Here is a 25,409-nt window from a genome sequence, read left to right on the forward strand (position 1 = left end):
AGCATGGGGGAGGGGAGAGGGTGGTAGGAGAGAGCGGAAGGGGGAAAGGGGAGGAAGGAGGAGACCAGGTGGGATCAGGAAGGTAAAGTTGGGGGAAGAACAGAGTTGGATTTACATTGAGGTCTTTGATCCATTTGGACTTAAGTTTTGTTCATGGGGATAGATATGGATCTATCTGCAGTCTTCTACATGCCAGCATCCAGTTATGCCAGCACTATTTGTTGAAGATGCTTTCTTTTTTCCATTTTATAATTTTAGCTTCTTTGTCAAAAATCAGGTGTTCATAGGTGTGTGGATTAATATCAGGGTCTTCAATTTGATTCCATTGGTCCACCTGTCTGTTTTTATGCCAATGCCAAGCTGTTTTCATTACTATATCTCTATAATAAGGGCTGGAGAGATGGCTCAGCCGTTAAAGGCTAGGCTCACAACTATATCTCTATAATAGAGCTTGAAGTCAGGAATGGTGATGCCTCTGGAAGTTTGTTTATTGTATAGGATTACTTTGGCTATTCTGGGTTTTTTGTTTTTCCATATGAAGTTGAGTATTGTTCTTTCTAGGTCTGTAAGAATTGTGCTGGGATTTTGATGGGAATTGCATTGAATCTGTAGATTGCTTTTGGCAATATTGCCATTTTTACTTTATTGCTCCTACCTATCCAAGAGCATAGGAGATCTTACCATTTTCTGATATCTTAATGTCTCTCTTTGAAGACTTAAAAGTTCTTGTCATACGGGTCTTTCACTTGTTTGGTTAGAGTTGCCCCAAAATATTTTATGTTGTTTGTGGCTATTGTGAAGGGTAATGTTTTTCTGATTCCTTTCTCAGCATGTTTATCATCTGTATATAATAGGGTTACTGATTTTTTTTTATTTAATCTTGTATCCTGCCACATTACTGAAGGTGTTTGTCAGCTGTAGGTGTTCCCTGGCAGAATTTTTCTGATCACTTAGTAAACTGTCATATCATCTGCAAATAGTGAAAGTTTGACTTCTCCCTTTCCAATTTGTATCCCCTTGATTCCCTTTTGTTGTCTTATTGCTCTAGCTAGAATTTCAAGTACAATATTGAATGGAGAGCATGGACAGCCTTGTTTTGTTCTTGATTTTAGAGGAATTGCTTTGAATTTCTCTCCATTTAATTTGCTGTTGGCTGTTGGCTGTTGGCTTGCTGTATATTGCCTTTATTATATTAAATATGTTCCTTGTATCTCTGATCTCTCTAAGACCTTTATAATGAAGGGATGTTGGATTTTATTGGAGGCTTTTTCAGCGTCTCATGAAATGATCATGTGGTTTGTTATTTTTTTTTTCACTCTGTTTATATGGTGGATTACATTGACAGATTTTTGTATGTTGAACCATCCCTGCATCTCTGGGATCATGATGGATGCTTTTTCTGATGTGGTTAGGCATTTTAATGGAGTCATTTGTAAAACAAAGGAATGCATAGATGTGCTCCTACCTCTCTGAGATATTGCCTTCCTGTCTTTGAGTATTAGTCATTTCATTTTGTTTTTGTGAAACTCTTTTCCTTTAGGCAACTTTCACTCTTCTGGTTAGTTCTTTTCTCTTTCATCCTTTTCCACCTTGTGTCATATTTTTTAAAGATTTATTTTTATTTATATGTATACATGTATTTTCTCTGTGTGTGGAGACTAGGAGAGAATGTTGGATCCCACATAACTAGAATTACAAGTGGTTATGAGCTGCCTGTTGTGGTTGTGAGTTGCCTGATGCTGAGCCATATCTTCAGCCTACTGTAGTGAATTTTTATCTTAATATTTAACAGAGATGTATAGAATTTCATTCTGTTGTTCATTAAATGTTGCAATGAAAAATATTAAAATGATATGGAAGACAAATGGAGACTTGTCTTTATTTGAGGGTACTCAAATAAAGAGAAAAATGTACTCAAATGTATACATACAGTAGAGAAGGCAGTCGAGAGTTCCTGAAACATAGCAATCTAGTTGTAAAATTTTAGACACAAAAAACAGGTTAAAATTCTTCTGAATAAGTTTTTGTTTATTTAAGAGTTTGATTGAGGCTGGACTGTGGTTATACTGCCTTTAATCCCAGCATTCAGGAGGCAGAAGCAGGTTGATCTCTGTGAGTTAAAGGCCAGCATGGTCTACAAAAGGGAGTTCCAGGACAGCTAGGAACACAGAGAAACCCAATCTGGAAAAATAAAGAAAAAAAAAGATTTAATTGAAATTATGGGCTCTTTGTAATCACACCTATATATACATACATACTTTTGTCTGAACTTTTATGGAGGAGGGACATTTAAAGTCCACATAGTGATAGATTTAGTTATTACAGAATACCTCCTTCTGTAGCCACCTATAAATATTAAATTTAAATATGAATAATTTAAGAGGTAGGTTAATCCATCAGAAAGAATAAGAGAATAAGTCTTTATTTTGGATTGGCCAACAAGCTGAATTTACAGTTGTCCTGGAGATGGTTTTCACACTCAGAAATAGTCTTAGTGGCCATAAAGTCGGTTTTAAATGCCTGCATGAGGAAACATCCAGTCTTGGATTTATGCCTGGTCTCAAACTAAAATCTCCCCATAAGTCAGAATTGCAGAAGGCTTTTTTAACCATAGTAAAGAAAATAGAAAACCTTTATAACCAACTCAGATGAAGAATAAGGAGAAATACATTTTTTGCTTGGAGTTCTGTGTGATTTCTAAAGTGCATTCATTACACATTGATTTAGAATCTAAAGTCACCCCATCCACTTATTGGAGACATTTTAAAGTTGATAAATATCTCTGTAATTTGTTGGAGGTTATCTGGGCAACTGTTTTAGAGGAATACTTCCATTACCCAGGCCTGCTGGAACTTCTAAGGGGACAGAGAATGGTTAGAACATGAGAAAAGGAGTCATTAGGAGTATGAGTTTGGGGCTGGAGAGATGGTTCAGAGGTTAAGAGCACTGGCTGCTCTTGCATAGGACCCAGGTTCAATTCTCAGAACCCACATGGAGGTGGACAACCATCTTTAACTGTTGCCTCCTAAGTTGTTTGGGCACTGCAGGCATGTGATGCAAATACATACATACATACATACATACATACATACATACAGTCTCACATATACATAAAATAAATATTTTTTAAAAATTGAATTTGGTGCTAGTAAAGCATGAAGACCCGAATTCAATCCTCAGCGTGTGTGTGTGTGTGTGTGTGTGTGTGTGTGTGTGTGTGTGTGTGTGTGTGTATACATAACGAGAAAGAGAGAGAGAGAGAGAGAGAGAGAGAGAGAGAGGTGGGGTTACACTCTTGTAGTCCTTGTTCTGGGAAGTCAGAGAAAGGTAGAAGCCTAGGACTCACTAGCCAGCCAGCCTAGCCTAATTGGCAAATCCCAGATCACAATGAGAGACCCTGCCTCAATAATTAAGGTGATGGCTGCTGAGGAATGACAATCAAGGTTGTTATTTCACCTCAACATGCGCTCATACACAAATGCTTTATGCCCTCTAAAGTACTTCTGTATGTACACACATACACATACACACACACACACACACACACACAGAAGAGTCCATAGGATTTACAAATAATCAGATTAATACCCCAGGAACTTGAGATAATTGAAAATTAGGAAGAAACTAAAAATACATATTTTAAATCATTAATAAAAACTTGTATTTCAACTGAATACAGTAATAGGGACTGGATGTACTTTTAGGTGAAACCGTAAAACTATACAAATATATGTATTACAAGTTACTGGACCTCAGGTGATGAAGAACAGTGGTCTGTGAGATGCAGAAACCTAGAGGAGCAGGGCTTAGAGAAAAAGGGGAGACTCATTGAGCTATAACAATATATTACCCAAATATACAGTTTTCAACAAAGTAACTCAAAAACAGAAAATTGCAATCCATTCAAAGGTAAAACAAAGCTGAGTGTGGTGACACATGCCTGTAATCCTTGTATTCAGGAGGCTGAAGCAGGAGCATAAATTCAAGGCTAGTCTGGGTTTCATAGCAGATAATGAAACCAGCCTGAGCTAAGCCGGTCAGTGGTGACACATGCCTTTAATCCCAGCACTTGGGAGGCAGAGGCAGGCAAATCTCTGTGAGTTTGAGACCAGCCTGGTCTACAAGAACAGCCTCCAAAGCCACAGAGAAACCCTGTCTCAAAAAAACAAAAACAATATGTATTCCCTTGATCTCCTTTTGTTGTCTGACTGCTCTAGCTAGAACTTCAAGGACAATATTGGAGAGGTATGAAGAGAGTGGACAGCCTTGTCTTGTTCCCGATTTTAGGGGAATCACTTTGAGTTTCTCTCTATTTAGTTTGATGTTGGCTGTTGGTTTACTGTATATTGCCTTTATTATGTTTAGGTATATTCCTGTTATCCCTGATCTCTCTAAGACCTTTATCATGAATGGGTGTTGGATTTTGTCAAAGGCTTTTTCAGCATCTAGTGAGATGATCATGTGGTTTTTCTTTCTCAGTCTGTTTATATGGTGGATTACATTGATGGATTTCATATGTTGAACCATCCTTGCATCCCTGGGAGGAAGCCTAAGTGATCATGGTGGATGATTTCTCTGATGTGTTCTTGGATTTGATTTGCCAGTATTTTATTATTTTTTGCATCCATGTTCATGAGGAATATTGGTTTTTAGTTCTCTTTCTTAGTTGTGTCTTTGTATAGCTTGGGTACCAAGGAAATACATAGCCTCATAAAAAGAGTTCAGCAGTGACCCTTCTGCTTCTATCATGTGGAATACTTTGAGGAGAATTGGTATTAGCTATTCCTTGAATTTCTGGTAGAATTCTGCACTGAAACCATCTGGCCCTGGGCTTTTTTTTGGTTAGGAGACTTTTGATGACTACTTCTATTTCATTAGGGGTTATTGGTCTATTTAAATTGCCTATCTCTCCTTGATTTAATTTTGGTAAGTGAAATCTATCCGTAAAACTGTCCATTTTCCTTAAATTTTCGAATTTTGTGGAGTACAGGTTTTCAAAGTATGACCTGATAATTCTCTGGATTTCCTCAGTGTCTGTTATGTCCCTCTTTTCATTTCTGATTTTATTAATTTGCATGTTCACTCTCTGCCATTCTAAAATGGCTGAAAGACACATAAGAAAGTGTTCAACATCCTTATCCATAAGGGAAATGTAAATCAAAACAACCCTGAGATACCATCTTACTCCTGTCAGAATGGCTAAAATCAAAAACACCAATGACAATTTGTACTGGAGAGGATGTGGAGAAAGGGGAACACTCCTCCACTGCTGGTGGGAGTGCCAACTTGTACAGCCACTTTGGAAATCAGTATGGTGACTCCTCAAGAAAATGGGAATCAGTCTACCACAAGATCCAGCAATTCCACTCTTAGGCATATACCAAAAAGAAGCACATTCATACAACAAGGTCATCTGTTCAACTATGTTCATAGCAGCATCATTTGTAATAGCCGGAACCTGGAAACAACCTAGATGCCCCTCAACTGAAGAATGGATAAAAAAAATGTGGTACATTTACACAATGGAGTACTACTCAACAGGAAAAAAAAATGGAATCTTGAATTTCTCAGGCAAATGAAATTGAAGTGCAGACAGAAAATGAGAACATGAAAATATTGAGCAAAAAGGTTGGTGAGATTTCTCAGTGGGTAAAAGCTGCCTTTTGCCCTGCCCTTCCCTGCCTCCCACAGCCTGATTTCAGTCTCTGGTACCCTGGACCATAGCTATGGTGGAGGGAGAGAACTTACTCCTGAAAGTTGTCTTCTGACCGCCATATGTACACATTTAGCAGTATAGATACATGCACACACTAATGGTAATAAACGAAACTTAAAGGTTATGCAGGGAAAAGTTGTTGTAAACTTCCTAATGATGTGGAAAACTACATTTAAGAAGCTCAGTGAATTTTGAGTAGGATAAATGCAAAGAGATCCACACCAGACACATCACAGTAAAATGCTGAAAGAGAAAAGCAGAGGGCATCTTGAAGTAGTCAAACAAGTAGCCATACAAAGTTGGATCATCATATCCAAAAGATGTCTAGGAAATACACAACTGAGTTTCCACTGAGAGCAATTGTATGCAAAGAAAGAATGAAAGTGCTTACCAAGGATCTTTTAGCTGATGAATCTTTATTTTCAATGAAGATAAAATATGCTCTCAGATAATCACAACCTGGATAATTCATTGTTATCAAACATGCATTGTAAGACATATGCAAGTATGTATTTATATGCATATCTTTTACAAAAGCACTAGGGATTGAAACAGGTATTAAAGGGTATCCTTGTTGTTGTTTGTTTTCTTGAGTTGTTATTCATGTTTTTTTTAGACAGGATCTCAAATATGTAGCCCTGGTTGTCCTGGAACTCACTATGTAGACCAGGCTAACCTTGAACTCAGAGATCTACCTTCCTCTTCCAAGTGCTGGTATTAAAAGCATGCACCACTACTCCTGGCTTAAAGGATGTTATCTTGAAACTAAATGAATCCTATGGCAATATGAATCCAAGTAAAACACAGAGTAGCAGTAAATATAACTATATAATTATGAGAATAGCATAATGTATAGGCATATATATATGTATATATACATATGTATATATTTATTATATAGCTTTTAACTGATTTCAAAAGAAACTATATGGAATAATTGGGTTTTCTTAGGACAGAGGACTTCAATACTTAGAAATGTTATACACTGACAGAAGCAGCACACAATGGCTAGTAAAAGTAAAGTGGTTTCAGAGAAAGAAATGAAGCCAGATGATAATGTGAACCCACAGGAGTAAACGGAGAGACATGAAGTGGTAAATAGTAAGGTTAATATACACTTTATAAGTATTTATTTAATGTCCTTTCTCTTCCTGGTTTACTTAATAGATATAAAACTGTATGAAGTAATACTGTAACTGTATTGTGTTTGTAATATACAAATGTAATTTTTTTTTTACTGATAATCATGAAAGGGGGAAGATGAAGCCAGGTGGTGGTGGCTCACAGTCTTTAATCCCAGAACTTGGGAGGCAGAGGCAGGATCTCTCTGAGTTGGAGGCCAGTCTGGTTTACAGAGAAAGTTCCAGGACAGGCTCCAAAGCTACACAGAGAAACTCTGTCTCAAAAAACAAAACAAAACAAAACAATAAATAAATAATAAAATAAAAAAGAAAAACAAAAATTGAGAAAACTGGAAAAGTACAAAAACTAAGGTGTGTAAGACATGTAAATGGGACTATTGCTACCATTTGTCTGCTTTCTAACTACAGGCACAATGTGGCCAGCCACCTCATACTCTCATGACCATGCCTTACCTGCTCAGATACCCTGTATTCCATCACACTAAAAGTGAAAATAAACCCTCCTTTTGTTGTCAAATCCCTTTCTTGTCAGGTATTTGGTCACAGCAGTGATTAAAGCAGCTAATACAAATGCTGTAGATATTTGTGTTGTAACAAGCTTAACAAATAGCTTAGCCTCTTTTCCTGTTATTTGATAAAATATACTTGGAACAGCAATGTAAAGACAACTGGACTTCTTCTTCTTTTTTTGGCAGGGGTGGTTGAGACATGATTTCTCAGTGTAGCTTTGGAGCCTGTCCTGGAATTTGCTCTGTAGACCAGGCTGGCCTGGAAAGAATGGACTTATTCTTGGTCACAGCTCAAGGATGCAGTCTAGCATGTGAAGCAAGAAAAGCAGGTGTTTGAAACAGCTTATAACATTTATCCACAGTTAGGAAGCAGAACAACTAATGCATGCTGCTCACTCCCCTTTCTCCCTATGTGTAATCCAACATCTTATCTACCCACGGTAGCCAGGTCTTCACACCTTGATGAATGTAATCAAGATGATCACATATAACCATGCCCAGAGATCCATCTCTCTCAAGTGATTCAGGTACTGTCAAGTTGACAGCCACAAGAAGACCTAATAAACTTTGAGAGATGAATCAACAATGTAAAATCTCACAGCAAAGAAAAAAATCCTGAACTGGGTGACATCATTGGTAAATGCTATGAAAATTTGAAAGAGGACTACACATCAGTCCTTTTTCAAACTCTTTCCCCCAAAATACAAATACTTGCAGTGCTAATATTACCCTGTTACCAAAGCCAGAATGAATCATCAAAATCACTTACCTTATATGAATACAGGTGCAAATAGAGCAGCAATAGTAAGAGGATTGCAAACCAGAACCAAATTGTATTTACCCCAGAAATGATGGTATGGTTCACAGTCTGAAAACTGATTAGCAATAAAGCTACAAGATAATATCTGCTGATAACAGAAAAGCACTTGCTAAAACCCAGTATCTTAGCAAGAAGATTAAATGCCTTAGTTCAAGTTATTCTTTTAGAGTAGGAATAGGAAGGAATTTCTCAGTTTTATAAAGAAATGTATCAAAATCCCATGGATAACATCATATTCATCAATAATAGGTAGAAAGTCCCACTCCCCACCCAAGATCAGGAATAAAAGACAAAATGTCCTTTATTTCCCCCACTTCTGTTCCATATTGCACTAAAAAAAAAAAAATCCAAGCTGGACCAATTAGGCAAGAAAGAAAGACAAAAAATTCCCAAATGAAAACTGTTCTTACTTGATGGCATCCTACATGTAGAAAAAAATATTTTTAAATCCACAACAAAAGGGACCAGTGAAGCTGGGTGTTGGTGACACACACCTTTAATCCCAGCACTTGGGAGGCAGAGGCAGTTGCATCTCTGTGAGTTTGAGACCAGCCTGGTCTACAAGAGCTAGTTCCAGGACAGCCTCCAAAGCAATACAGAGAAACCCTGCCTCCAAAGACCAAAAAGTGGGGAGGGGGGCAGTGAAATGGCTTAGTGGGTACAAGCACTTTCTGGCAAGCCTGAGGACCTGAGTTTGATCCCTGGGATCCACATGGTGGAAGCACAACTGACTTCCAAAGATTGTCTTCTAACCTCCACATGTGCCCACACACATAGACACACATGCACACTAAATAAATAAAAATGAGGGCCAGAAAGGTTGCTTAGTGGTTAAGAGCACTTACTAGTCTTCCAGAGGACCCAGATGTGGTTCCCAGCATGCATGTGACATCTCACAAGCATTTGTAACTCCAATTCTAGGGGATCCAGGGCCCTTTTCAGGCCTCAGTAGGCATCAATATCTTCCTGTATATGGTGTACATAAATACATAAAGGCAAAAATCTCAAAAACATAAAATAATTATAAATATCATAACAATAAAAATCACAAAATGTATACTGTAGCTGATGAACTGCATACTTTCAAGGTATTAAATGTTTATACAAAATTAAGTGGGCAAAATACCAGAGAAAGCCAGGCACAGTATCACACATCTGTCATACCATCATACCTAAAGCAAGATGGGAAAAGAATCCCTAGAAACACATGGGCCAGGTGTCCTGGTATTCAGAGGTGAGCAAGAGACTGTGTCAAACATGGTGGAAACTAAGGTTGTCCTCTGATCACCACATGTGTAGTGACATGCACCTGCCCAAACTCACATGCACACAAAATTATATATGACACACACATACATCATACCCACCAATAAATAGATTAATTCAGCATGATTTAAAGAGAATGAGAAGATAATTTACAGCCAGTTGCAAGACAGGTTGTCAGATTCTTACAAAACTAAGCATTAGTAATCATGTTGCTTGGTATTTACCCAAATAAAAATCTGCATAAAGGCCAGACGTTGGTGGCGCACACCTTTAATCCCAGCACTCGCGAGGCAGAGGCAGGCAGATCTCTGTGAGTTCCAGGCCAGCCTGGTCTCCAGAGAGAGTGCCAGGATAGGCTCCAAAGCTACACAGAGAAACCCTGTCTCGAAAAACCAAAAAAAAAACAAAATCTGCATAAAGATGTTTATGGAGACTTTATTCATAGTTACCTTTGAAGGAAACAAGAACTTTTTCAGTGGATGAATGGATGAACTGATATGCAGCCAATGGAATATCACTTACTGCTAGAAAAAAGTAATTAATAAACCACAAGACATAGAGAACCAGGAGTATATATTACTGAGAAGCCCTTCTGAAAACAACAGATTGTGTACTTTCAATATATAACCTCCTGGAAAAGATAAAAAGTAGTGAGTTTCAGACAGAACTAGAAGAAAACCATCCTGAGTGAGGTAACCCCAAATCAGAAAGACAAATATAGTATGTACTCACTCATAAGTGGATACCAGACATAAAGCAAAAGATACCCAGCCTACAATCTATAACCCCGGAGAATGTAAAACTCTCTTCCAGAAACAGATGGAAGCAGATGCAGAAATCCACAACTACCTCCAAGCTCCTGGAGTACAATCAAAGTGAGGGAGGAGTGATAATATGAGCAAAGGAGTCAAGACCATGATGGGGAAACCCACAGAATCAGCTGACCCGAGCTAGTGAGAGATCACTGACTCAGGTCTCATAAATGGGGAACCTTCTTAAGACTGAAATACACTCCCCTTAATGTAGGTGATAATGGTGTGACTGGGACAATATATGAGGCCACTGGTAGTGGATCCAAGATCTAACACTAATGCACAAATTGACTTAGTGGAGCCCATTCTATATGGAGAAATACCTTGCCCAGCCTAGACACAGGGGGGTGGGGGATGGAGAAGTACCTTGGTCATACCTCAACGAGATGATGGGACAGACTTAGTAGGCTTCCTAGGGGAGGCCTTCCCTCTCCGAGGAGCAGATGGGAGGTGGGATGTAGGGAGAGCAGGAGTAGAGAAGGGAGGGGTAATGGATTGGAATGTAAAAAAATAAATTAATAATTAAAAATGGCCAGTTTCCCCTTCTGTGTGTATATGTGTATTTGAGTGTTCTCATCTTACCAGGACACCAGTCACTAGATTAGGTTTTACTCCACTAACATACTCTTTTTTGTTTTTCAAGACAGGGTTTCTCTGTTGCTTTGGTTGTTCTGGAACTTGCTGTATAGACTAGGCTGGCCTCGAACTCACAGAGATACACCTGCCTCTGCCTCCCGAGTGCTGGTATTTAAGGTATGCACCACCACTGCCCGGCCTACTAATCTAATCTTAATGCAAATACTGAACGGCTACAGGAATTCTGTTTCCAAAGTCATATGCTGAAGTTTCCACACTTCAGCAGGGACAGGAGGGGTGAATGTGTTGAGCAGAGAAATTACTGCTGGGTCCGACACTGAGGTCAGAGGGTGTTTTCTGCACATTTGTTAACACCCTGAGTAGTAACGATGCATCTGTATAGTCCAGTGGCTTTAACACATATACCACTCTGTTATGGGATGCATTGTTGTGACCCTGTGAATATTGGGAAGGGAGGATTATATAGGAACTCTATACTAATGCTTAGTTTGGTTATGAGCCTAAAGTTTCTGTAAAAGGTAAAATGTTTTTTTAAGAAACGTAGAAAACAATGTGGCACCACATGAAGATACACAATGGAAGTGATAGGGTAGAATTCAGTTACAAAAAAGAAGTCTATGTCTATGGTCACTTCAGTTTCAACAGGGATGTTGCCAAGACCCTTTAAATGAGGGAAAAGAAGAATCTGTTTTAAAAATGGTTCAGTAACAACTGAATATTCACGTACCCTCAATGAAATTGCACTGTCAGCTCTCATTAAAAACATTTTTTTAGGAGAAACTGTAAGGGTAAACTTTCTAGTAAGGGTAAACTTTTATGACTTGGGTTTGGTGATGCTCATGTGCTACATTAGAAAAACAACCACCACCAACAAAAATAGACTAGACTTTTTCATAATTAAAACAGTTTTTGCATTAAGAGGTATCAAAAAAAGAGACAAGAACCTACAGAATTTGAGCGAGTATGCAGATCATATGTGCATAGCCTTTATCAGGATATACAAAGAGCACTCTCAATGCAATGAAAGGCAGCTCAGTTATAAGTGGGCACAAATCCAACCAGATATTCTTCAAAGATGACCATGTGGCCAGTAAGCACATAGCAAGATTCAATAGTCATTACAGGAAATCACACCAAAACCACGGGGATGCAACTCCAAATCCCCCTGGTTAGATTTGCTAAAGTAATTTTTTGAAATGAGAATGTTGGAGAAAATAGAGCCCACATTTATTACTGGTAGAAATGAAAGTGATACTTTCTGAAAAGGCTTTTCTGAAAATTTCCAATTCCTTAGAATATTAAATATACAATGAGTAATGACTTCTTTCCTAGGTATGAGTAAAGCATAAATACAAGCTAGAAATTTGCCATTAGGGAAGACATCTATAAAGACAGATGTAAGTAGTCAGTAGAGTTGTTAGGAGTCTAAAGAAAGGAATGTATAGACAATGTAGACAATCAGAAAGCTAAAATTTGAATAGCAAGCAGATATCTCACCATTGCCATTGTAATAAATGATAGTAAAGTTAGTGGCTTAGACAGTATAAATTAATTAATCTTTATAGTTGTTGAGATCAGAAGCTAAAATATGCTTCTAGATATAAGTTAGTTCAAGCCTATAGGACAACACATCAGAAACATGGTACCTTAAATCAACAGTGATAATTAGTTTTTTAGTTCTGGAGTCTAGAAGTCTGAAATTAAGCTATTGACAGGCCTGTGCTCCCTTCTGAAGATTCTGGAAAAGAATCTTTCTTCCTAGCTTCCTGGCCATCCTCAACTGCCCTTGGATTATTGCTACCACCATCTTTTGCAACCACCATCTTCTTTCTGCATGCCGGTGTATGTCTCTGTGTGTCTTCTCATTGCATTGTTTTTCAATATTTTATTTTGTATGGTGTGTGTGTGGGCACATTGGAGGTCAGAAGACAACCTCAAGTTTTAGATCTTGTACCTATTTGAGGCAAGTTCTCTTTTGTAGCTTGCCACTGCTTAAGCTGGACCAATCAGCCCATGAGTTTTCCAAGATTCTCCTGTCTCTGCCTTTAGCTTGTTTAGCTGCTATACTGGTCTTTATGTGGGTTTCAGAGGCTTGAATTGCCTGCATGCTTGTATGGTAAGTGCTTTACCCACTGAACAATCTCCTCAGCCCCTCCCTTCCTCCCTTCCTCCCTTCCTTCCTTCCTCCCTTCCTCCCTTCCTCCCTTCCTTCCTTCCTTCCTTCCTTCCTTCCTTCCTTCTTTCCTTCCTTCTCTTTCTTTCCTTTTTTTTTTTTTGAAACAGGATTTCTCTCTGTAGTCCTGGCTTCCCTGGAACTAGCTCTGTAGACCAGGCTGACCTCGAACTCATAAAAATCTTCCTGCCTCTGCCTCCCAAGTGCTGGGATTAAAGGTGTGTGCTACCACTGCCCAGGAATTTCTCATTTTTTACAAAATAATAATTCTTTGAAATTTTCATACTCTCATGCTCCTTGTTTTTGTAAGGACACAAGTCATTGGAATAATTTTCTGCTCAATCCAATCCAATGTCACCTTGATGTAGTCATATCTGTTAAGACCCTTTTTCTAAGCAGTCATATTTTAAGGTCCCAGGTAGATGTGAATATTGTGGGAACACTCTTTAATCCATTAATTAAGCTTAAACCTAAGATGGGAGGGATTATTGACTTGTTCTGCTGAGCCATTTTCCAAGCCAGTGGCTTTGTTTTCATAACTCAAGGTGCACTTTATTTTGGAGCAGATGACACAACAAACTTGTGCTCTATAGGCCAGAGCAGTTAATGGAAGGAGAAGGAATGTGCAGGGTTCTGTGCTGTCGTCTTGTGCCTGCATTTCCCCAGCTCCTGGGCATTCTCAAAGAACAGAGTTCTCATACACTGGGTTAAGCTATAGTGATCTACAACAACAGTAGTCACTTGGGAGTCACTGTGACCAGCAAAGTGAGTACAGAGTTGTCCAACTTAGAGAATGTGAGGAGACAGAATGATTTGCCTCCTTCACAATGGAGAATCTTTGACTAATGTCTTAATAGTTTTGTTGCAGAAATGTCATGCAAAAAAGGTAATAGTGTAGCACAATGTACCCTACATGCTGGCACCCAGCTTCAGAACTCCACATTTATTATTCTTTTTTCTCCAGTTTCCCCTTACTTTGGTAACAAGGACGTATTTTAAAGAAAATCACAGATCTCATATTTCATTTACAGTAAGTATAGTACAGTTTCATACTCTTCATCCAAAATACAAATACAAATCATTTTTTCTTTTACTGTTGGTAAAATGTTTCCAATTTCAGGGCACTTCTGATTTCAACTGTGGAGAATGGAAATGTTTATGTAGAAAGCTTATGCAAACCCTTCAAAACTCCAAAGCAAAACCAGACTCTGGGCTGGGGAGGTGCTCAGTGTGTTTAAAGGCTCTTCTGCCAAGCTTGCTGACCTGAGTTCCATACCCAGGACCGACATGGTGGGAAGATAGAACCAACTTCTCACATGCACGGTAGTACACGTGTCCCTCCCCCAGAGTAAATAAATATAAACAACAGCACCCTGGAATCAGGTTCTAAGTGTTTTGAATAAAGAATACAAAACACACACACACACACACACACACACACACACACACACACACACACACACACACACACACGCTTAACTAGTTACAGACTTGTGAAATGATCACCTACCCTGTCATAGCTGAAATTTTCATGTGCCTTATTAATCAACAATTCATCTGTCTTTGCTTTTCCTTTATTGTCTCAAACCTTTCTTTCCACAACAGGTGTGTATAAGTCAAGAGCCAGCCAATACAAGCATTGCTGTATTGTTTCCTTATCTTTGGCCAGTGGCTCTCCACCTTCTTCAATGCTGTGTATTAACTAAGAAACAAAAACTTATCCATATCCTGGACGTGACTTCTTACATCCTGGGATATTGACATGTTCTTTATCACTTTTTAAAAATAAAGTGACAGATGTTAAAATTTGATTAGATCCAAGTTCTGTGTTCCGTTTCTTTCCTCCCCCTCCTTCCCAGTGGTACCTCATGGGTAGTAGTGTATTACATAAAATTGGTTTTCTCTCTAGTGACATGAAGAATGCCCAAGGGATCCATGTGGTGTTGACATGGTTGTGTCTCCATCACCCTTCCTGCAGAAGCAGTATACAGTCAGCTCCTGGCTGCATGCTGGTTGCACTAGGAGAACATAAAAAATACAGAGTGGAGACACTGCTCTTGGTGGAAGAAATCAGAACTTTGGGCAGAGGCTTGACAACAGCATTCCTTTGTATTTGAGATGTAATAGTTATACATCTTTATGGAACTTGATGCATCTACACAGTATATAATAAAGGATAATAAAACATTTCCATCTCTTTAAATATTAATCATTTTATGCATGGGACATTTTACTCTCTATAGTCATTTTGAAATGCAACACAGATTGTTTTTGTTTCTTTTTTCATTTATTTTTTACATTCCAATCCCAGTTACCCCTCCCTCCTGTTCCTCCCGCTCCCCCCTCCTCCCATCTGCTCCACAGAGGGCAAGGCCTTCCCTAGGAAGTCTACTAAGTCTGTCCCATCATCTTGTTGAGGCAGGACCAAGGCATCTCTTCCCCCCCACACCCCTGTTGTGTCTAGGCTGAACAAGGTATCTCTCCATATAGAACGGGCTCCACTAAGTCAGTTTAAAACAGTGTTTTAACCAGTGGTTGCCTGCTGTGCTAGAGAGGAACCAGTGTTCCTTAACTGTGTTTCAGTGCCCTTTCTAGGCTCCATTCTGTTCTTCCCCAAGACCAACTTACTAGTTTCCAAGAAGAATAAATAGTGTGGTGTTTTTCTTTCTGTCAGACTTATTTTACTTAGCACAATGATTTCCATTTCTACTCATGTTGCTGCAAATGTATTTTAGTATTCCATTCTTTTTCCTACTCACTAGTATTCTAGTCTATAAAGGTAGCACACCACAGCATGTTATGTGTTCATCCACTGAAGGGCCTTGGGCCTGATTCAATATTTGTGAGTAGTATAATAACAAACATGGGAATATAAATATCTTCTGTCATAATGACCTTAACTTTGAATATATTATATCCAGTAGGGGACTTGCTGGATCATAGAATAATTTGCTTCTTAGATTATCATCCCAGTTGTCTGTCTTCATTGCCTGTGCCTTTGGGTCCTGTTGTTAAAAACTAAGTCATCGTCTACATCACACCATTATATATAAGCCTTCCCCTTGGTTCCTTGCAGTGATTTTATAGTTTCATGTTTTACATGTAGGCCTTTGATCTGTTGTCAGTGCGGGGATGGAATGTAGTGTCACTCTGATGACCATGTATATCCATTTTTTTTTCTGTCAGTGTTTATTTAAAAGACTATTTTCTTTGTCCACCATTTGTGTATTCTTAGTATCTTTTTTCCTAATCACTTGCAGTATTGACATGAATTAACTTCTGGATTTTTGGTTCTGTTGTTCTTGTCTGTGTGTATGCTTTTATGCCACTATCATGATCTTTGGGTTACAGTAGCTTTGTAATATTTATATGGATTTTGTTTGCTTGTTTGTGTTGAGAATAGGACTTTATGTCACATAGGTTGACCTTAAACTTGCTCTTTTCATCAATATATCATAGTTTTCATTGTAGACATTTCTTACTCCCTTGGTTAAATTTACTCTAAATATTTTATTTTTGTGGCTTTGTGAATGGATTGAACTCTTAATTGTCTTTCCAGCAATTTCATTGTATGGCCTATATTTAAAATCCCAGAGCACATAAGGATGAGGTGGGAGAATGCAAGATTGAGGCCAACCATGGTTGTCTGCTGAGCTCAAGGGCAGCCATAATTGCACAGAGAAGCCTGATTTTTGATGCTTAATCCATCGGCTTCAGCTCCACTAGATTTGGTTATCCTCTCTAACAGATTTTTTTATGGGAAATTTTGATTTTCTCTCTGTAAAATCATGCAAATATGGATAATTCATCTTCTTCTTTTCTAGTGTAGATATCCCAGTTTCTCTTTCCTTGCATTCATGCTAAGACCTTCCAGTGGTGTATTAAATAAGAGTGGTGAAAACAGACACTTTTGTGGTTTGCAATTTTAGAGAAAATGTTTGCAGTTTTCTTGTTCAATGTCATATTGGCTATGGGTTTTGTTCACTTAGCTTTTTAGTATTTTGAGGATTTCCTTCTATATATGACTTGGTAAGAGGGTTTTACCATGAAAAAATATTGTATCTTACTGCGTACTCTACATCTATGGAGAAATCATATATTATAGTCCTGAGTTCTGGTGATATGTTACGTGCTTATTGGTTTGTATATGTTGAGCCATCCTTGAATCCCACTTTATCATGGAATGTGATCTTTTCCATATACCAATAAATTTATTGAGAATTTTTGCAGCTATGTTTATCCAGAATATGGGTCTATAGTTTGCTTTCAAACCAGGATAATGGGATAAGCTGGACATGTAAAAGTGTTTGGCAGAGCTTCTTCCATTTAAATTTTTTGAATAGTTTTCAAGGAATTGTAACTAGTTCTTTAAATAAATAATACGATTCACAATGACAACTTTTTTGGTAGTTTTAGGATTTTCAATTACCAGTGAATAAATGCAATATCAGTCCCATATATTTATAATTTCTGGTCCGAAGCATTCATTAAGTAAAGTATATTTGGCTTTGTTTTCTTAAAAAAAAAAATACGATTCAGTAGTCAATGCACTAGGTCCTGGAAGGTCTTTTAAATAAGACACATAAGGCTTCAGTCTCAGTACTCAATACTGGTCTGTTTAGTTTGTTTCCCTCCTCTCTCTTCCTCCATCCTGCCTTTCCTCTTCCTCTCCTCTAATTTTTTTTTTTATTTTTGTTTCTCAGGCTGCCCTTGAACTCCTTATAGAACCTTGTTGGCCTCAAACCTGAGTCCTCTTGTGTCCTGGAGTTACAAACTGCCATGCCTACTTCTTTTTACTCTTGACTCAATTTGGGTGGGTTGTATGTGCTCATAGACTTATTACCCATTTCTTGTAGGCTTTCTAGTTATTTTACCATGTGATTTGTCATAATAGTTTTTATGACCCTGTGTTTCTGTGCTGTCTGCTGCATTATCTTTTTCATCTTTGGTTTTTTGTTTGTATGTGCTCTCTTCTAGCTAGAAGTTTGTCAGTCTTGTTTTTCCTGTCACTCATCTTTTCTTTTAGTTTTGATCTCTTTGTATTTCTTTCCTCCTGCTATTTTTTTGGTCTGTTTTATTGTTGCTTTTGAGTCCTTGAGGTGCATGCTGAATGTTGGTTTGTGATTGTTTTATTTCCTGATGTAGGGGGATGTTACTATACATGTCTCTCTAAGAACTGCTTTTGTTATATTACACAGATTTTGTGAGGTTGTTACTACCAGAAAAAAATTTCTTTTTAATTTCCCATTGATTTATTTTGCTCATTGTATGTTATATTTTTGCCTTCCATTTTTTGTTGCTGTTTATTTATAGTTATATCCCATTGTGATATGAGAAGATGTGTGATATTTTTCAGTTTTTAAGAAATTATCAAGACTTCATTTAGGGCATAACTACTATAGCAATTACCTAGAGAATGTTCCATGTACTGATGAGGAGAACATGTTCTATTCTTATAGATGAAATGCAAATGTCTGTAAGATCCATTTGCTCTGTATGAAATCCTCAGCCAGTACCTAGAAAGCATAGACTGGGCTTAACTGTGTGTTGGCTAGTATTGCTAATCTAATCATGCTAACAGATGCTTTTCACAATAGAGAGGATGCTTTTCTGTCTACTCATTTTAACAATATGAAGCTTGGATTGGCTTTGTTGTAATTGACTTGTGAACATAACATTAATTTGTTTTCCCCATACAGTAGAGTCATTGAGATGCTGGTTTATAAGATGTCTGATTTATAAGATTTTAGGGTTTTTCAGTTTTCCACTAAGTCTTGAAATTGAAATTGAATCTTGTAGACAGTCTACATTAAATGAAGGCTTTATATGGGAAGTAGATTTTATATCTTTTGACATATCCATAGAGTTCAATGGATGGAGAAACCTGAAGGTGGGAACCTGAACAAAGAAAGGCATGGCAGCTAGAATGACAGTATATCAGAACACATTTTTAAATTCTAAATACTGAACTAGAATGTGACAACCTGAAAAAAATGCAAACATTGACTTATAGTTGTGGCATTTAATGTCAGCATTTAATGTACCTTTTATTTCAGGCTTTGGAAGTAGGGTATCTTTAGAGAGCTTGAGGCAGTGGTCTAGTACCTCTGCCATACATTTGAAAGGAAAGAGAGTTGGTTTTCCTTCCTAACATCCTTCCTATCTTCCTTCCTTTTTTCTTCTCCTCTCCCGTTTTCTCTTTCCTTTCCTTTCTCTTCCTAGTTTAGAAGATGCAGTACAGCACCTGGCATTCCATGGCGTTTGCAAATGAATGTGGTCATTGTGTTAGCTGTCACTAGATGGAGCTCACAAGCCCAGTTTGTGTGTAATTCCTGTTCGTCTCTAAAGAGGGATTAATACTGAGAGAATTGGCAACTGGTTTTGTGACAGAATATTAGCTTTGCCTTTAAAAAGTCAGTTGTAAAACTGCATAAGTTTTTTTCCCCACAGTCTTGCCCATGTTTTTGTGTTTTTTTGTTTTTGTTTTTTTTTTTTGCAAAAACTCTTTGAAAGCATAGAGTCAGTTCTAAATCTTTATAGTGTTGAGTGTATTCTAAATTTATTCTGTTACTGTGTCATTTGTATAATTAAGCTGGAGTCTTCTGTTCCAGGGCTTTGAAATTTAGCAGCTCTTCCTTTCAGCCCACCCAGGAAGAACAGGGGCCACTTTACTGTTGTTACCTACCATTTTCAGTGCCACACAACACGTACTTACATTTCCAGCACTTTATGTGGTGTGAGGTAGCTAGAGGCCAGGATAGGATTTTCTTTATCGTGGTCATCAAAGGTAAGAATCTAGAAACTAGTAAGAGGTGAGGATGCTGGAGATGGCTTCCACCCAGACTGCCTTTGCTATGAGTTTTGGGTGGGGAGGTGATAGGCAATGGAAAGGCAGAGGAACGCTTTCCAAGCCTTAAAGAAAACTCAGTTACTCATAATCTGTGATCGAGGTGTATGTGGGCAAGATCTCATCTAATTTTCTTTTTGTCTTTCTACTACAGCACGTGCCCTTATAGTCGGCCCCCTTTTGGCTATGGAAATTTTCCAAGTTCAATGCCAGAATGTCTCGGTTACTATGAAGACAGGTACCAAAAGCACGAGGCTATATTTTCAGCTTTAAATAGAGACTATCCTTTCAGAGACTACCCAGATGAGCACACTCACAGTGAAGATTCTCGGAGCTGTGAGAGCATGGACGGGCCCCCCTACTACAACAGCCATGGGCACAGTGGGGAAGAGTACTTGAGTCCCATGCCTCCACTGGACATTGGAGCTTTGGAGAATGTCTTCACAGCCCCAGCATCAGCTTCCTCTGGCGTCCAGCAAGTCAATGTCACTGACAGCGACGAGGAGGAAGAAGAAAAAGTGCTCAGGAATTTATAATTTAAAACAAATATGCACAGAAAATAAACATTTCTTAAAATATATTCTGGGTCAGTTGGTGTGAGAAAAAAAGCCTAGAATGCTTTGCTGAGAGTTTCAGCCATGATCTGAGGAGTCAGAACCAAATGCCATGTGTCTTCCTAAGTCCTCGTTAGTGACCCTGGATTCCTGATGCCTCAGCATAGGGATATTAAAATCTAAAGTAGTTACATTCATGGCTGAAATTTGCACCAACATGTGATAGTGTTCCTTTGTCTTGGAGCATTTGAAATACAGAAAACTGCCAGTGACATGTGAGGACACACATGTGAGTATATATCTGGCATGGCAAGTGTGATTAGCATTTTATCTCAGGGTACATTTATTTTATTTTTCTGAAAAAATTTTGTTGTTTATATATTTATGGATGTTGTCAGTTTTTATGTAACATTTTGAAAATATTTTGATAACTTGTAGACATGAGCTAGAGCTCAGTTGCTAAATTTAATTTACACTAATAACCAATTATAAGTTGAAAATGTATTTAATGACACCTGGGCAGTTCCTTCAGATATAGTCATTTCTGTTACTGAACAGTTTATCATCATTTAGCTATCTTTCCCATTTGGTATGCATTGTTATGTTGTTGTTGTAACTAAATAAACAGATGAAAACACTCTTGTTAAATGTTTTCTGTTGAGAGGAGAGAGATGAGCACTGTTAAGTACTGATCAGGTATGGTTAGCTTTTATGCTCTGTGCAGGCATTTCTGCTTAGCAACCAATTGAGTGGCACAGAATTCTATTAGTCTGTGTATTGATTATGTGTGTCATTGCTGCAACAAAATGCCTGAGAAAAGCAACTTAAGGTGAGGTTTATTTTGCCTCGTGGTTTGATGGTATGGTCCATCATGGGGGAGCATGGCAACAGGAACATGAGGTGGCTGGTCACATTCCACCTGTGCTCAGGAAGCTTAGATGAAGGCTGGTGCTGAGCTTGTTTCCTCTTTATCAGTCGAAGACCCCAGCCTATGGGATTATGTCATCCACATTTAGAGTGCATTGTCCCATCTCAATTAACCCCAGACATACCAAGAAATTTGTCTCATAGGTGATTCTAGATCCTATCAGGTTAACAATAAATGTAAACCACCATTTGCATGAGATTTGAAATTGTACCACCAAAGATATATGTGTATTCTAATGCTGTTTTGAAAGTCTACATATGATTTAAACACTCCCCAAAGGGGATATTGTGTTCACCTGGCTTGAAGACCATGGAATTTACTTACAGTCATGTAAACTTAACTCACAGTGAACACCAACAAAAATCCATTTGTGATGGCTTGCAAGCATCCATTTGTGAATAAAGAAGGCCCCTTCAGAATAGGGTAAGGACCACCAGAGTCAAGATCATTTTAAAAGGTATCTATCTACAAGAAAGTGAATTGTTGGGAAAATGCCCTTCTCTAATTTTTATTTTCAGTTTTGATTTGTGTGTGTGTGTGTGTGTGTGTGTGTGTGTGTGTGTGTGTGTGTGTGTGTGTGTGCACCCATGCATGCAGGCATGGAGACCAGAGGATGGCATGGGTGTTGTCTTTAATCATGCTCTCACTGAGCCTGGAGCACACTGTTTACTGGATCCACCTGTTTCTACCTCACCCAGTTCTGACTTAACAATGTGCACCACTGTACCAAGCTTTTATGTGGATGCTGAGGATCTGAACTCAGGTCCTGAGTTCATCTCCTGAGTCCCCAAATTTGATACTCTTTAAGTGCTTAGCACTTACACATAATTTTGATGTAAAGAACAAATCCTGAATTTCTTGTATGATCAAATGTCATGTCATTTTATGTGTGAACTAAAGGAACATTATTTACATATTTAATGTCTGTTAATGCAGTTAATGTCTAGAAGAAATGGATGCAACAATTGGACCCTTTTTATCCCATCTCATTTAAAGGTCATTCATCATAGACTTACCCACAGATAGATTAGTTGAGGAAATCACTGCATAAAACAGCAGAGAGGTGAAGGCCACAGTTGCCATTTCCTAATTACCTGTTTCCTGGGTAGCCTTTCACCTCTGACTTCTCCCATGTCTTTTTAAAGGAATTGTTATTTAGCACGTATGTTGTGTGTGTGCATGCCAGTGGAAGCCAGAAGAGAGTGTAAGATCTCATGGAGCTGCAGTTACAAGAGAATGTGAGCCAGCCAACATGAGGGCTGGGAATCAAACTTGGGTCCTCTGGAAGAGCAGCAAGTGCTCTTAACCACCGAGCCATCTTTCCAATCCTTTCTACAGTTGTTCAGTAGCTAGGGCTAGGTACTCTTGATTGCCTTTTCTTCATGCTGGCATCAAAAGTTAGGAGTTCAGGTTGCTTGTAGATCCACAGAGTAAGTTGGACTAGAAATCTGCTTATTTCTTACCTAGGAAAGACCAACCACAGATAATCATGTATGCCCTACAAAGTACCAGCTTTTAAAGCACTGACTGGACATCAACAGACTAAACAAACCTCCCCCAAGGGCATCCGCTTCTCATCAGTGTGGAAAAATCTCAATGCTCCAAGCCACAAGTAGGTTCTAACAGTTTCACTGTCTTGTGTGTTCCTCTATTAAGTTGGACTTAATAGAATTTAATTAATTAATTAATTTAATTTAATTTAATTTAACTTAATGGAATTTCTTACACAAAATGTCTCCTTTTAAGAGTATATTGTAGCCGGGCGGTGGTGGCACACACCTTTAATCCCAGCACTCGGGAGGCAGAGGCAGGCGGATCTCTGTGAGTTTGAGACCAGCTTGTTCTATAAGAGCTAGTTCCAGGACAGCCTCCAAAGCTACAGAGAAACCCTGTCTTTGGGGGGGGGGGGGGAGTAAGAGTATATTGTAATGTCAGTGTGTTTCAAATGTCAAAGTGTTCCACACTATAGACATAACTGCTCAAAGCATTTGCAAATTAAAAATCAGTTTTACTGTAAGGAGATGGGAAATGGTGCCTTTGTGAGATGGTTCAGATGTTCTGACAATTTGGTCAAACAACTTCGGAAGTTGGTGCTATGCTCCACTTTGAAGTGAGCAATGTTCATTATTGTCATAATGTCACAAAAGTTAGTATCTCAGGGTGCCACACTTACCCTGCTTGAGACTCCTTTTTGGTTTTATCAGTACCTACTGACATTGCCCAGTGCACCCTTTGGGAAATGCTGGCAAAAGACAGCTGGTGGTTTTGGTTTGTGAACTTCACACGTGGTTTTCCACATTGGTTACCTTAAGTGCCTTGCTAAACAAAATCTGTTTCTGAATAAGCTTTTTAAATTGTGTCTAACAGTCCTAAAAGATTAAAGAATTGAAACGTGTAATTGTTGTATTTCACTGCTAGTTATTAAACTGACTTGCTAATGAATGATGACAGTGTATCCAAGAATTCATTGAGGAAATATGCTCATAGACACAACATGCTTTTACTATCAACCAGCTGTCAGCAGAATTTTCCCCGGGGTTAAAAGTCAGAAGTACATTTTCATGTTTAAGAAAAATGTACTAGGGTGAATTCTCTCTACAAAGTGAAGGGTTCCCTAAGGACGTTTTCATGCACTTTGACCATATTCACACTCTACTACCCTTTCCTCCCCTACTATTCTCTTCCCTGAGAAAGTCTTCACCCCGCTCTCTCTCTCTCTCTCTGAATCTAGGTTCCACATAAGATGGGAAATGTGACATTTGTCTCTGAATCTGGCTTATTTTGCTTAATTTGATGCTTTCCCATTCATCCATCTTCCCTCGGATGATACACTTTCATTCTTCTTTACCTCCGAATAAAACTTTTTTGTGGGGCTCCTGAGCAGCTCTATAGGCCAGACCCCTTGCCTCAGAGCCTAAAGACCTGAGGTCCCATGTGGGAGTGGACACCTGGACAGAATCTGTACCTTACTTCTCGTGACTCAGCTATAAACCCTGACCCTGCCTCTAGGCACCTCTGAGAGCACAAAATAACCCCCAGGCCAGTTAGAAGTGCTCCTGTTCCTCATGTAGACAAGTGGTCTCTCTCCATCTGAGCATGGCAACCTGCCTTTTTTTTTTTTTTTTTTTTGTAGTGGTAACCTGCTTTTTTTTGTAATGGTAACCTGCATTTTTCATAAGCTTATTTAGCAGTTCTTACTTGTGCCTACCATTGACACTGCATCAAGTTTGTTTTTATAAATGATCTGGCCACATTAAAAGTCATCTCCAGAAGGAAGAAGGCTTCAGTCTAGTCTATCCAATGGTTATTTTTATTTTATAACATTTTCCTAATTTCATTAACGAAATCTCCAGATGATCTCTCCTTATTCTAACAAACCAAAAAGAGGATTTTCTCTGTGCGGGGAGTGGGGGGTGAAGTTGCAATGGGGTGGAAGTTACTGTTGACATGAGAATTGAGTGGCTGGGGCAGGTAGAGTCACCCCAGGTGTAATTTGGATCATAGCATGAAGGGCAGTGAGCAGATCTTGTTGAAGACCACCCCAGGCCCTTATGGGCAGTGCTTTGTCCTTGTCATGCCTAATCCCAGCTCATTCTTCTGGCCTCCATTTACACATATCCCAGCTGTCACCAGTGACAACACTCCTTTCCCTTTTTGGTAATAGAACCCTAAGATTTTACCATATATGGCTATTCTGAAAAATTCACCTCTTGAAGCAGGGTGTGGTCAAGTACCCAAGTCCTGGACTCCTAAGATACCAAAGGATGACCCCCAAAATACCTTTAAAGGGAGATGCCATGCCATTCTTTGCCCCTGTGACCTTCCTACTAGTAGGAATATGGTAGTGATGGCAGGAATCTCAGCAACCATCTTGGATTGCATGGGCCTCATTCTGAAGATGGTAAAAAGACAAGTTAGCTAGCACCATACCCAGGCTGGATTGTTAGCCCTGTATGAAAGAAAAAGAAACATGTAGCCACACTAATCCCCAGTCATTTGGTTTTCTCTGTCACATGAAGCAGGACCAGACTTCCTAACATAGGCT

The 25,409-nt window shown here is 38.7% G+C and overlaps 1 protein-coding gene across 1 annotated transcript in view; it reads left to right on the plus strand.

Moving 5' to 3' along the window:
- Positions 1-20,430, plus strand: part of Sox30 (SRY-box transcription factor 30) — a 37,268-nt gene extending 16,838 nt beyond the window's left edge. The window contains 1 exon segment of the mRNA XM_027424845.2: positions 20,037-20,430. Within this exon segment, the coding sequence (XP_027280646.1) occupies positions 20,037-20,418 (382 nt within the window). The 3' untranslated portion in view covers positions 20,419-20,430.
- The last annotated feature ends 4,979 nt before the right edge of the window (positions 20,431-25,409 follow it).

This window comes from Cricetulus griseus, chromosome 7, assembly GCF_003668045.3.
Source record: "Cricetulus griseus strain 17A/GY chromosome 7, alternate assembly CriGri-PICRH-1.0, whole genome shotgun sequence".
NCBI lineage: Eukaryota > Metazoa > Chordata > Mammalia > Rodentia > Cricetidae > Cricetulus > Cricetulus griseus.